At 46.5% G+C, this 13,825-nt stretch overlaps 1 protein-coding gene across 1 annotated transcript in view; it reads left to right on the top strand.

The window, feature by feature from the left end:
- The window catches only part of RASAL1 (RAS protein activator like 1), a 54,913-nt gene that overhangs the window by 25,169 nt on the left and 15,919 nt on the right, over nucleotides 1–13,825 (top strand). Inside the window, exons 6-13 of the mRNA XM_033135992.1 lie at nucleotides 430–511; nucleotides 1,663–1,800; nucleotides 3,265–3,353; nucleotides 5,291–5,408; nucleotides 6,851–7,007; nucleotides 7,456–7,520; nucleotides 8,981–9,093; nucleotides 12,922–13,114. Coding sequence (XP_032991883.1) covers nucleotides 430–511; nucleotides 1,663–1,800; nucleotides 3,265–3,353; nucleotides 5,291–5,408; nucleotides 6,851–7,007; nucleotides 7,456–7,520; nucleotides 8,981–9,093; nucleotides 12,922–13,114 — 955 coding nt within the window. The remainder of the gene's footprint in view (nucleotides 1–429; nucleotides 512–1,662; nucleotides 1,801–3,264; nucleotides 3,354–5,290; nucleotides 5,409–6,850; nucleotides 7,008–7,455; nucleotides 7,521–8,980; nucleotides 9,094–12,921; nucleotides 13,115–13,825) is intronic.

Genomic DNA, 13,825 nt, shown 5'->3' with positions numbered 1-13,825 from the left:
GCCACAGGACCTGCAGGCACTCAGAATTTTGTGGCAATTTTTGCATGCTCAGACAACCACTGGGGTGGTTTTGCCCCCTTACCTTGCCAATATCTTCTCCACTTCTGCAAATCTTGAGGTTCCCCCAAACCTGTTGATACCTTACTCTGGTTTCTCAGTAGCCCTGTTTTGGCTACGTAGCCATCGTCACTCAGCACCCGAGTTCGAGTTCGCTGTTAGAAGACAGCCACACACACACACCTAAGGCTAAAATGAACCCTCTGCTGCCACGAAAGGCCTGCTTTTGTCAACCTCATCAGCGAGCCCCCTTTAAGAAGTTTTTGTTTTGTTGATGAAGCTGCACATCATTTTTGTTAAATTAAAAATAAAGAAATAAATCCCTGTTGGAATATACTTCCTGATATCCATCTGTCGTCTTCCTCCGCATAGAGACCTTGCTCCACGGGACACCTCTGGAACCTCAGACCCCTTTGCCCGTGTCCTGTGGAATGGGCAGGTCCTCGAAACAGCTGTAAGTATAGCCCCTGATGCGTTTCAAGTGTCAGAATCATATAGTAGGATTTGAATCCAAGACCTGGGAAATAAGAACTGGAGAGGCTATTGTGTCCCAGGGAAAGTCTGAGTCTGAACAGGAAGTGAGGAACTGGGGAATCTTATCCATTTTCAGTTTCTCTCTTTCTCATTTTTCCTGTCTTAGTTCTTTATGTTTTTGCATTAGCTTGTGTGTAGGAGTTTTGTTTTTTCCAACCCTCATGAAAGTTCACCAGCATATTAGTATGATTTCTCCTAATATACACATTTTTTCGGGTGCAATTTTGCCCAATGCACACAATTTTTGCAAAGCAATTTCCCATAATATAAATGTATTTTTATTTTACTGTCATGGAGATGGATGCAGCTAGATCCACTATTTTCTATGCAAATGATTTGGAGTGCTCCAAAAAATTTTCTTTCAGGGTGTCTTCAGCTGCGTTTTCCATCATGTTCCAATGTACATAAAATAACTTGCACACCTTTCTTTTGAAACTGAAACTCCTTCTGTTTCCAAGTGGCCCTAAATGCTTAGCTTTGGAGCAGGCAGAACAACTCCTCCTTGGTCTTTTTCCGGTGCACCTTATCCAGAACAACCCTAGGAGCCAATCCTCAGTGACTGACTGTCTTCCTTTCATTCTGATTGGCTCCCATCAGCACAAAAGATGAGAAGAAGGCTTCTTCTCAAGGTCTAAAACAAGGTCCCCTTTTGTGCTGATTGAGTGACTATAGGATGCTGGAGACAGGCACCCTGCTGGAATCCTGGTGTAGAAATACTAACAGGTCTTTGACATGCACACCCTCTAGGAGCAGGATCTCCCCATCTCTGTTGTCCTCTTAACAACAACCCTGTGTGGTAGGTTAGCCTGAAAGAAAGCAGCTGGCCCAGGATCACCCAACGAGCTTTATTGGTTGAGTGGGGGATTTGAACTCTGGTCTCCAAGATCCTAGTCTGGCAATCGAACCGCTACACCACAAGCTGACTCACTCCACATGGCTGCGCACAAACGGGCGTGTGTCAGTCTCACCGTGGGCAAGGTGGCAGGGGTGATCGTGGTGGTGTTTTAACACAGTTTGCTCTTAAACGGAGCATTTGTTTGCTTGCGTTTATGCATTCTTCTGCCTCCGCAGATCATCAAGAAAACTCGCTTCCCGCGCTGGGATGAGCTGCTCGAGTTTGTCCTGGAGGAAGGGACCTCTGGGGAAACGCCGCTGATCGTAGAAGTGTGGGATTGGGACATGGTGGGCAAGAATGACTTCCTGGGACGGGTGAGTGGTGGGCACAGGAGGCTGCCCTGCCCTGGGTCCCCCTTTTGCAAGCTCTGAGGTGCGGGAATGTTGTGTGGATAGTAGGAAAGGATATATTGATTAAATATTATCCTTCCTCAGGCACGCTAGTGAGCTAGTAGCACATTCCCTTGCACATTGCTGGAAGCTAGCTGATGGATTCGTAAGGATCATTTGAGTTGAGTAATCCAGTCTGGCTTGTCCAGATTGGATTGTTCCTGGTAAATTTCCCCTTTATTTCCCTCTTAAAAACAACAATGACACAACAGTCTTCTTTTAAAAGTAATGGTAAAGTTTACTCACATTCAGTTCACAGCATGGTCCCGAAGGCGGCCTTTAAACTTGTACAGTGGTACCTCTTGTTACAAACTTAATTCGTTCCAGAGGTCCGTTCTTAACCTGAAACCGTTCTTAACCTGAGGTACCACTTTAGCTAATGGGGCCTCCCACTGCAGCCGCACCATTTCTGTTCTCATCCTGAGGTAAAATTCTTAACCCGAGGCTTCTGTAACCTGAAGTGTTTGTAGCCCGAAGCGTTTGTAACCCGAGGTACCACTATAGTTACAGATACATGCGTAGAGAAAAGAAGTATGAGCTAGGCCACAGACTTTCTACCTTGTGGCTTCCATCCTCTGTAAGGATGAGCCATGTGCTGCTGCTAAGAGCCAGCAGAAGAGTCCAAAAGGAAAAATAGAATAAGGCAAAAAGAGAAAGGTGGCTGCGTGGCTAGCCCTTTTTTAAGGGTCCGCCAGGGTCACCCCCATCTACCTGGTCACACGCAGGGGGAGGATGCTCCAGACCAGGTGTGACAGGAAGTCCTCATGGCTGGAGCAAAATTCCCCTGTGTGTACACTCTGGGCAAACAGGAAATGTTGTATTTGACTGCTTCATTGATGTTGCATCTCACATGAGGGGTTGTGGCTGCTGCTTTGACAGGGGTCAAAGAATTGTAGAGTTGGAAGGGACCCTAAGGATCATCTGGTCCAACCCCCTGCAATGCAAGAATACGCAACTGTCCCTTACGGGGATCAAACCTGCAACCTTAGCATTATCAGCACCACGCTCAGACCAACTGAGCTATCCAGGGTCGAACTATAACTTGAGGAACTGAATCAGGAACGGGGAAGATATTCGGCCTGAGGTCCGCATTCCTTTCTGTGCAACCTCATGGGGGCCACCTGCAAGCAGTGGGCGGGGCCAGAGGCAAAGTTGGGCGGAGCAAGACATGTGAATTTTACCTCTGCACAGGAGGGTAGTTTCTGCACAGGCTCATACACACCTCGCTGCCCTCCATCCCTGCAAGCAAGTTGTATCATCAGAGGCACATTCCAGCCTGTAGCCCTACCTGAATTAACCCTTGAGTGGCAAACAGAATGATCCCTGCTGTTGCACTTCCAGTACTCCTCTACCTCCGCACTGACCTGTCACTTTCTCTGATCCATACAGGTTGAGTTCTCATTGGATGCCTTGCAGAAGGCCCCTCCCAAAGGCTGGTACCGCCTGCTGCCTTTCACCGGCACAGAGGGAGATGCAGGGTAAATGTGGGACCTCTTCTGGCCTTCTTGGGTCATAGTATTGTCATGGAATTCTATTCAGTATTGATCCAGAGTAGATTCCACATGTATAGTTAGCAGAGTAAAAACTTAAATCGTCCCCAGCCACGCCCCCCAAGCGACCTGATTGGCCTGGCAACCTGACGGACGTGGCCGGGGTCTCCCCCAGCGTGACACGGGATGCTGTCCCACCCCGATGCTGAGGGGAGTGGCTAGGAGGCCCGACCACAACTCGGCCCAACCCGGAAATGGACCCGATATTCCCCAAAAATAGACCAGAGGCAGTTGTATTTCATCCAGCAGAGCTTTACTGCTACTGAAGGCAAATGAGCATAATGGTCACAAATCTAATACATTCAGGATTGGCACTGTCCATGAGAAATCCAGTTGCAGCAGACTTAACTTAAACTTACTATAACTTATAATAAGTCTAAACTTTAACACTAAGCATACTATGTACAGAACACCACACCAGACGGAAAGAGAGATAGAAGGAAATCGAGATAGAGATAGACAGATACTTTTATAGTCCGCATGACCTTGACAGAAAGAGATAACAGAACCAGTTTAAGGCGGCTGTACTTAGCTTCTCTGAAGGAACAACCCAAACATCACGAACCTTCTGCTTGCTTCTTTCACACAGAGAAGCTTCCAGAAGCCTCTTGAATTGAGTAGAATAGGAAAGACCTCTACACATCAGATCGATACTTTCTGTACTAAGAAATGCAAACTGACAAGTATGTCAGGGCTCGGTGTGGCCAGGTGCCCAGGAGGTCGGGTTTGGGGTCCACTGACAGGTTGGCAGGCTGAGGGGCCAGAGGTGAACAGCCGGATCTCGGGTGGGCAGAGGTTGAGCTGTGATACTCGGGGCCCAGGGGAGCATCGTAGTCCAAGGTGGATGGTAGCTCACCTGGTCGGCCACTGTGAGAACAGGATGGTGAAATAGATGGACCCACATTAGAGTTGTGGCTGTAATTTGTTTTAAGCTGCTTTTAATATTATGTTTTTAAAATTACATTTATTTTCAACTGCTTTCAATGTTGCGTTTTTAAATCTAAATTTATTTTCAACTGCTTTCAATGTTGCATTTTTAAATTTAAATGCATTTATTTTGTTTATAAAGTTATTTAAATACCGCTATATCATATATTTTTTTTAAAAAAAGTCAAAGCCGTTTACAACGATATCTCTGTGTATTAAAAACGCATACAAATTTGAAACCACAGGCAATCAGCTAACCGTTATGGAAAGATGGCTTCCTAATTGCCTGCGTAGGCCTGACGACGCAGGAAGAAAAAAAATTCTGCAGGCGTACAAAGTTTGGCACAGAAGGAACCTGTTAGATCTCTATTGGCAGGATATTCCACACGGCTGGGCTGATGCCACTAAAAGCTCGGCTTCTTGTTGCTGCCAAATGAGCCTTGCCAATAATAACTCACCCACAGATGAGTTAGACTTCCCCTAAGGTACCCCGAACCTAAGTTGCTCAGGGCTCTGTAAACTGTTCAGGGCGGGTTTTCTTTGCAGATGAGCAGCCAGCGCAGGTAATTTAACAAGGGTGGGGTAGGGGAGCTGAAAATAATGTCAATATATTTCAATAATGCCAATACAGTACGCCTCTTTGTTTTCAGATAATACATGGTTAAAAAGGTAAAGTGACCCCTGACCGTTAGGTCCAGTCGTGGATGACTCTGGGGGTGCGGCGCTCATCTCGCTTTACCGGCCGAGGGAGCCGGCGTACAGCTTCCGGGTCATGTGTAGACGAGTTTAAAAAGCAAGCGACACAAATTTTCACAGCCCTCTAGTGGCTATGGTGACTCGTTTACCAGAAGTCATGTATTTCGCATGAACTCTGGAAGTGTATAATCAATTCTCATCAAACTAAGCCTCCTGGTGTAGATTGTGCTCTCTGCTTGCAGGGGGAAGCTGGGGGCGCTGAGACTGCAGGTGCGACTCGCCGAGGATCGGATCCTCCCCTCCCGGTACTACCAGCCACTCATAGACCTGCTGGTGGAATCCGTCATGTGCCCAGCAGAGGTGGGCACTTGATGATTTACCCTCCTTTTTTGTGCATGAGAGAGACATGGGGCGAAAAAGAAGGGAAGTCAAGGCGGGTGTTTTGTGGGAAAAAAATGGATGCAAAAGTGGGAGGGGGGTTGGGTTGTTCCACTGGAGGAAATTTTTTTTTTGGGGTGGAATGTCACCTGACGTCTCCACCATCTGGAGGTGCATGCCTGGGGATCCTTGTATGTTGACTGTTTTCACATGCTAGCAACACACTCTGTAGAATTCTACCTGTGATATTTTATCTGCACAATCAGAATGAATTTCAGGAACCGAAAGGTCTTGTTGAAAAATACGACTTTCGAGCTGTGTGATTCCCCAGACAGCAACTAATAATTCATACCCTCCAACATTTCTCCGATGAAAATAGGGACATCCTATTCAACAACAACAACAACAATAATAATAATTTATTACTCTATCTGACTGGGTTGCCCCAGCTACTCTGAGCAGCTTCTAGCGTATATAAAATCATAATAAAATATCAAACATTAAAAACTTCCCTAAACCGGGGTGCCTTCAGATGTCTTCTAAAAGTCAGGTGTTTATTTCCTTGACATGATGGGAGGGCATTCCACAGGGCAGGCGCCACTGCTGAGAAGGCCCTCTGTCTGGTTCCCTGTGATCTCACTTCTCCCAGTGAGGGAACCGCCAGAAGGCCCTCAGAGCTGGACCTTGGTGTCTGGGCAGAGCGATGGGGGTGGAGACGCTCATTTGGGTATACTGGGCTGAGGCCATTTAGGGCTTTAAAGGTCAGCACCAACACTTTGAATTGTGCTTGGAAACGTCCTGGGAGCCAATGTAGGTCTTTCAGGACCGGTGTTATATGGTCTCAGCGGCCACTCCTTGACTGTATCCCTGGTTTAAAAAGCCATTTGGGCCTAACTTATATACAGGTGAAGCTTGAAAAATTAGAAAACTGTGGAAAGGTTCATTTCTTTCAGTAATTCAACTTATAAGGTGAAACTAATATATGAGATAGACTCATGAGATGCAAAGCGAGATATGTCAAGCCTTTATTTGCTATAATTGTGATGATTATGGCGTACAGCTGATGAGAACCCCAAATTAACAATCTCAACTTTGGGGTTTTCATCAGCTGTACGCCATAATCATCACAATTATAACAAACAAAGGCTTGACATATCTCGCTTTGCATGTCATGAGTCTATCTCATATATTAAACTCCAGTAGCTGATGAAAACAATTGCTTACATAAATGGACTTTTCCACAATATTCCAAATTTTCGAGTTTCACCTGTATCTGGTTTGTAACATTGCAGGCATGTGGCCCTTGGAAGGTTGCAAATAAGCAAATGTGTCCCTCGGGCTAAGAAAGGTTCCCCACACCTGTTTTAAATACACACACAGACACATATATGTATGCCATTTGCAGATGTTCTGCTTCACTACAGGAGAAGGAGGACGTCACACCCTTAGCCCTGCTGGAAGAGGTCTGCTCAGTGGAGAGTCGCCAGGACGTAGCCACCAAATTAGTCAAGATCTTCCTTGGCCAAGGCTTGGTGGTGCCTTTCTTGGACTATGTGAACCTCCGCGAGGTTTCGAGAACTAGTAAGTAATTCCTTCATATGTCACGTTGTGTGTCTGTGCGCCGTTTGAGGTTGGTTGCCCAGGATTGTGGCAGCAGGACCAGGTGGGCGCCTAGGGCTGGGTGTGAGCTCTGCAATTCCATAGCACAAAAGAGAGAATCTGGGTTTCTAAAAAACTTGGTTTTCATTCTTCGATACGAGCAAGTTTCTAGCCCTTAAGGTAGCAGAGAGCGAAGCTTGGAAGCAGCAATTCTGAGGGAGCATCTTTGCCGTACCTAAAAAGTTCGGTTTGGGACCCAGACACGGAGCAGACTGCTTCTGCGAAGTTGGCCAGTGGGCAGGATAGCAGATGGCGTGAGAAAAAATCCAACGCATTAATGTAGGGGAGCCAGCGTCATTCGCAGGTAGATTTTCTCACTTGTGGTGCTAATTGGAAGAGGGGCTGGCAAACCCCCTCTGTGTACTTTCAGCGGATCCAAACACCCTCTTCCGTTCCAACTCCTTGGCTTCCAAATCCATGGAGCAGTTCATGAAGGTGAGTAAATAGCAGAGAAAGAACCGGCAGGTGGGTATTGCTGGGTTCCATCTCTCTCTCTCTCTCTCTCTCTCTCTGCATTCTGTGTGTGAGTTTGTGTGAAACAGAAGGGGCTGTCCCTGAGCTACTGGGGTGGTGGGAAATAAACAAATCTGCAACATGTGCCACATTTTCGTGGGGTTTGGTTTCGGGTGCGAATGATGCCATTTTGAAGGGGGGGGGAGGCGGGGTGGCAAAACACCTGCCGTGAAATGAGATGAACCACCCTTTGCAGAGGAAAGAAAAAAAAATATTTTCACAGCAAACAGAACAAACCCCCTTTCCCTCCCTTTTTATGCAAGCACTTGGTGAAAGGAAAAGGGAGAAGTGTCGGTGATGTGTTGCGTTACACAAATCAGCTTGTATTTTCACACACACACCTAGCCTTCCCCCCCAGTCTGGGATTCAAGGCATCTTTCCCATTAAAAAAAAAAAGAACAAGCTAATCTCTCTCTCTCTCTCTCTCATTACAATGTAATTATAATAATAGAATACCTTATTTTTCTGTGTATAAGAAGATGTCTCCATGAATAAGACAACCCCTATTTTTTTCCACCCAGAATGAAGAAAACAATATTTTAGGGTTGCAGTTCGAAAGCACATCAAAGTGCAAGTAGATAAATAGGTACCGCTCTGGCGGGAAGGTAAACGGCATTTCCGTGCGCTGCTCTGGTTCACCAGAAGCGGCTCAGTCATGCTGGCCACATGACCTGGAAACTGTACGCCGGCTCCCTCGGCCAGTAAAGCGAGATGAGCGCCGCATCTCCAGAGTCGTTTGTGACTGGACCTAATGGTCAGGGGTCCCTTTACCTCTACCTTTAAACCCTAAAACAGAAGTGAAAATCTGGACGATCAGCGGTGGCTGTTGTTGAGCTTTCTTGGGCTGATTGTCGCAACCCCTGATCGCCCCACCAAACGCACACTCCGGCCCGCTCAAGCCAAAATCCAGGACATTTGCTTATTTTTTTTATTTAAAAAAATCCTCCCAGATGCCCATGTTCAGTGTATAAGATGACCCCCAATTTTTGACTAAATTTTTATAAAAAAAAAAAAAACTTGGCTTATACACAGAAAAATACAATAATCATTGAATTGTAGGGTTCCCATGGCAAGTGAAGGGGAACCTCTGACTATTCCTCTGACTATATCCTGGGAACTGCAGTTCCTATGGCAAAAGATGTGGGATCTCTGACTATTAATAACACAAGAAATCTCTGGATTCTTTGGGGTAAACCATGTGAGTTAGCATGTATATCCAATATACAAGTTTGCAGTAAGGAGATATATATAACCTTTGAACATTTCAGCACCAATGAGATGTTTTTAGTCATTTTTTTTCTTTCCACCTGGATGTGTGTTTTGGAAAACGTATTCCCCCCCTCTTCTTTTTCACCTAATCCTAACTCTCTGTGATGCATCAGGTGGTGGGGATGCCTTACCTCCACGAGGTGCTGAAGGCCATCATCAACCGAATCTTCGAAGAGAAGAAGTACGTGGAGCTGGATCCCTGCAAGATTGAGCCAAGCCGGACCAGGTAAGAGGAAGAACACTCAAGGTGGGAGCTGAGGTGTGTTTTGCAAAGGGCAGGAAAGGAAAAGCGGCTGGGAGGGAGGAGGAAAGGAACTCAGGTACTAGAGCTCAGCTTCAGGATTCCTTGAGAGGGACAGCTGGAATGGAAAGAGTTCGAGGAGAGGAGGAGTGGGAAGAGAGGGAAGAGCACATCATCGTGACATTCAGAGCAAGATTGTAGGAGAGACGAGGCCGCCTGCTGAGAAATGGGGGGTAGGGTGCCAAACGCGACGAGAAAATGATTAAAAAACAGTGGTGCGTCGGGACGGGTGTCATTTGCAGGTAGCGGTTTTTTCCTCACCCAACAGTGCTAATTAGAGCAGAAGCAAGCGAGCCTGCCTGGCAGATGATTTATGACTCCAAAAATAATGTTGTGAGTTGGATGGGGGGGGCTGTTAGGGCTGCGTGCCTGAGACCCTTCTAATTCCTGCATGCAGCAAGGGTTCAGTGGTTGAATTAGCCATATTGGTCCCTTGAGTATGGGCCGCTAAGGTAACAAAGGAAGTGGCTCTGTGCTAGAAATCAAATGGATGCCCCCCCCCCTCAATAGCTGTTAGTTAGAAGGTCAAATGCCAGAAATGAGTTAGAGGCAGGCTGCATAGCTGAGAGACAAAGCCATGCCTGATTTCTGCTGGGATGCAAGATTTCTGCGGGAGAAGCAAGACCTTCTTGGGGTGTTCACGCTGTGAGCCCTTCCATCATAGGCTCAGGTTGTATATAGAATCTTAGTGTTTGAAGGGACCCAAGGGTCATCTAGTCCAACCCCCTACAATGCAGGGATCTCAGCTAAAACATTCATGACAGATGGCCATCCAACCTCTGCTGAAAAACCTCCAAGGAAGGAGAGTCCATAATCTCCCAAGGGAGACTGTTCCACTGACAAACAGCTCTTATTGTCATAAAGTTTTTCCCTAAGTTTAGTTGGAAACTTTAGTTTGGAACTTGAAGCCATCAGTTTGAGTCCTACCCACCAGAGCAGGAGAAAACAAGCTTGTTCCCTCTTCCGTGTGACAGCCCTTGAGATATTTGAAGGTGGCTATCGTATCTCCTCTCAGCCTCCTCTTTTCCAGGCTAAACATACCCAGCTCCTTCAACCGCTCATTGTAAGGCTTGGTTTCCAGCCCTTGATTATCTTGGTCGCCTTCTTCTGCACATGTTCCAGCTTGTCAACATCCTTCTTAAATTGTGGTGTCCAGAATTGGACACAGTATTCCAGGTGTGGTCTGACCAAGGCAAAACAGAGTGGGACTATGGCTTCCCTTGATCTGGATGCTATACTTCTGTTGATGCAACCTAGAATTGTGTTAGCTATTTTGCAACTGCATCACATTGCTGATATCCCAAAAAACCCACAATCTCTACCATCCATCATTCCAAGCAAACCAAACCCTGGGTAAGCGTCAGGAACCCATGGAATCTCGCCCGCCTCAGAGATTGGGGTGGCATGCAACAATAATTTGTCAGAATGTTGTCAGAATCTCACCCCTTGCTTTTTCCTGTAAGACCAATTGCAGTCGTTAACAGTCGTCAACAGGTTTTCCACACCTATCAGCCAATCACCCATTCCCACCACCCTTCTGAGTAATACCCCTCCCCACTCTCTCACTATATATAAGGGTCTGGTGACTTCTGTTTCAGTGTATCTGAAGAAGTGTGTATGCACACGAAAGCTCACACCAAAAACAAACATAGTTGGTCTCTAAGGTGCTACTGGAAGGAATTTTTTTATTTTTTATTTTGTTTTGACTATGGCGCACCAACACGGCTACCTACCTGTACTTGTCAGAATGTTGTTCACCGAGATAAACAACTTAGCAGGGTCTAATTTGTTATGTATTCAGTGGTCTGAGCTTGAGTCTGGTCTAAAGATTCTGAGCTCCTGTGTTCTGATTCCATACATGATATCCAATCACAGAACATTTCAGGATTTGGGCCTCTGCCATTGGCCCTTAAACTCTGAGTTATGATTCGCAGCTTGGAAGTTTAGACAGCCAATCACGTTGGGAGTGGGAGTGGCCCAGGCCTTCAGAAATGTATATAAGCAGTTACTTGGCCCCTGTTGTCCAGTTCTGTTAGTTCCATAAAGGTTCTTGCTGTCTTGTCTCATGAGCACCCACCCGTTCTTCTCTCTGAATTTAGCTGCATTAAACATTGCAAACCTGTCTGAACTGGACGACATATATATATTTAATCTTAGCTGTATCACTGAGGGTAGATAACACCACTAATGTTTTCTCTAAATGTTGATACGTGGGTGTTTCATACAGTTTAAGGCTTTTTGAGAAAAGTACTAAGCTATCCCGAAGCTATCCAAAAGACTATTTCCTCATACGGACCTACCCAGGCTCTGAGATCTTTGGGGAAGGCCCTTCTCTCAGTCCTGCCACCCTCACAGGCACACTTGGTGGGGACAGGGGCTTTTTGGTGGCTGCTCCCAGACTTTGGAACTCCCCCCCTAGAGACGCCAGACTGGCTCCCTCCTTGCTGTCCTTCTGCCAACAGGTGAAGACTGTTTTATTCCAACAGGCTTTTGTGAAATCACTGGCTTGCTTAAAAAAAAAGAAAAAAGGAACAAACTTTTAAACGGTGGCATGCTGCATTTTAATCAATCTGCTTTTATCTTGTTTTAATTCTATAGTTTAATTACTTTTTCCCCAATTATCTTTTGTACGTGTTTTAGCCTTCTGTATTTTATATGTGTTGTCTTCATTTGGGTAAGCTGCCTTGAGTCTCGGTCTGGGGAAAAGGTGGGATGTAGATAAGAACAACAACAGATAATCGTGCAATAAGGCCGCTGTGGTGTGGCAAGTGTTAACAGCTGACATATTTGTACACTATGCTTGTGTTATGTGACGGATGACAGCCTCAGCCGTGCCTGCAGAAGAGCGTCATACAGACAGAGGGTATTTTTTGCTGAAATGGCTAATAGGACATTAGCACTGAGGATGTGGGGCTGGCTCACGGAAAGGATTCCGGCTGCTCCAGAGATAGAAGCCTTCCTGGGAGAGATGCTCTCTGTGCAGGTTGCTAGGCAACACCATCTCCGGGATGCTGCCAGAGTGTGACATTGGCAGGGATGCTCAACGTGGATTTGCTGAGGGTCTGACTGCTGAAAAGCAGGGAGGTTTGGGTGGAACCCAGCTTGCTGAGAGGGGTTTGCAGTGGGTTAAAACAAGCCGAGTAAGGGACCATTTACAGTGCATTGCAGGAACTCAGCCTTGAGGTTAACAATGCATGAACTTACAGTGGCGAGTCCAGGGACAGCCATAGCTGGTGAACCAGATGGAGCTGGTATTTTCTCACTCTGCAAACATCTCTGTGGGCGATTGCAGCAGGTAGTCTAATCTCTAGTCCAGGGGTGGCCAACTCCCAAGAGACTGCGATCTACTCATAGAGTTAAAAACTGGCAGTGATCTACCCCCTTTTTTGGGGTTCAGGTCAAAGTTGTTGAGTTTTTTCAGGGAGGAGGTAAAATGTCGAGCTTTTTTAAGGGGAGCCACAATTGTTCAGCTTCTTTGGGGGGAGCCAATGATCTACCAGTGATCTACCACAGACGTCCAGTGATCTACCTGTTGGACATGCCTGCTCTAGTCAAATTCACAAGCCATACACATACCAAAGAGCTGCTCCAGTGAGTAACTGAGCTCAGTTTCAATATCTTCTCTGTGTTAAGAGTTTGTAACAATCAGCAGGGGGCATCACTGTGTGGTGGTTGAGTTATCTCTTGGTGGGTCAAGGGTCTCTCGTGCACATCGCCCACCCATACCCACCCCACATTTTCCATTTCTCCCAGGCGAATCTCTTTCAAAAGCTCCCTGTCCGAGGCCCAGATCCGAGAAAGCAGCCTGGAGGTGCTGACAGGATACCTGGGTGACATTGTGGAGTCCATCGTGAGCTCTACGGAGAAGTGTCCCTCCATCATGCGAGTGGCTTTCAAACAGCTGCACAAGCGAGTGGATGACCACTTCCCGGAGGCAGAGAATCAGGTGTGACATTTTCTATCCCATAACCACTCCCTCTGCTGCCCAACAGCAAGTCTTGGGGAGGTCATTCATCATCCATACTTCCAAGGAACTTGGCATTCCGCCGATCCAAGCTGCTTCTGGTGGGATTGGTTAAGCAACAGTTAGGGAGGTCAACAGTAGGTGGCGCTGGACCCGATGATAGGCAGAGACAACTCAGGGCCCCTTCAGAAAAGTGATTACCCCTCCCTTTGTGTTTTCTGTAAGCACATCATTGGCCACATTCACACCATACATTGAAAGCACAGTCGTACCTTGGTTTTTGAACAGCCTAGTTCTCAAACGCTTGGGCTCCTGAACGATCGAAACCTGGAAGTGACTGTTCCGGTTTTTGAAAGCCAAACATCTGACAGGGCTTCCGCAGCTTCTTATTGGTTGCAGGAGCTTTCTACAGCCAATCAGAAGCTGTGATTTGGAAGTCAAACGGACTTCCGGAACAGATTCCGTTCGACTTCCAAGGTACGAATGTACTATGATACCATTTTAAACAATTATGGCTTTCCCCAAAGAATACTGGGAGCTGTAGTTTGTTAAGGTTGCTGAGATTTGTTAAGAGACCCCCTTCACAGAGCTACAATTCTCAGAGTAGTTCAACAATAAATCCTTCTTTGCAGGGAACCCTTGGATGCAACCCAAAGTTTGGTTTGGGTGTGTGGTGTGCTTTAGCAATGGCTG

This window comes from Lacerta agilis, chromosome 17 (assembly GCF_009819535.1).
Source record: "Lacerta agilis isolate rLacAgi1 chromosome 17, rLacAgi1.pri, whole genome shotgun sequence".
NCBI classification, from domain to species: domain Eukaryota; kingdom Metazoa; phylum Chordata; class Lepidosauria; order Squamata; family Lacertidae; genus Lacerta; species Lacerta agilis.
This window is presented reverse-complemented; position numbering and strand designations above follow the sequence as displayed.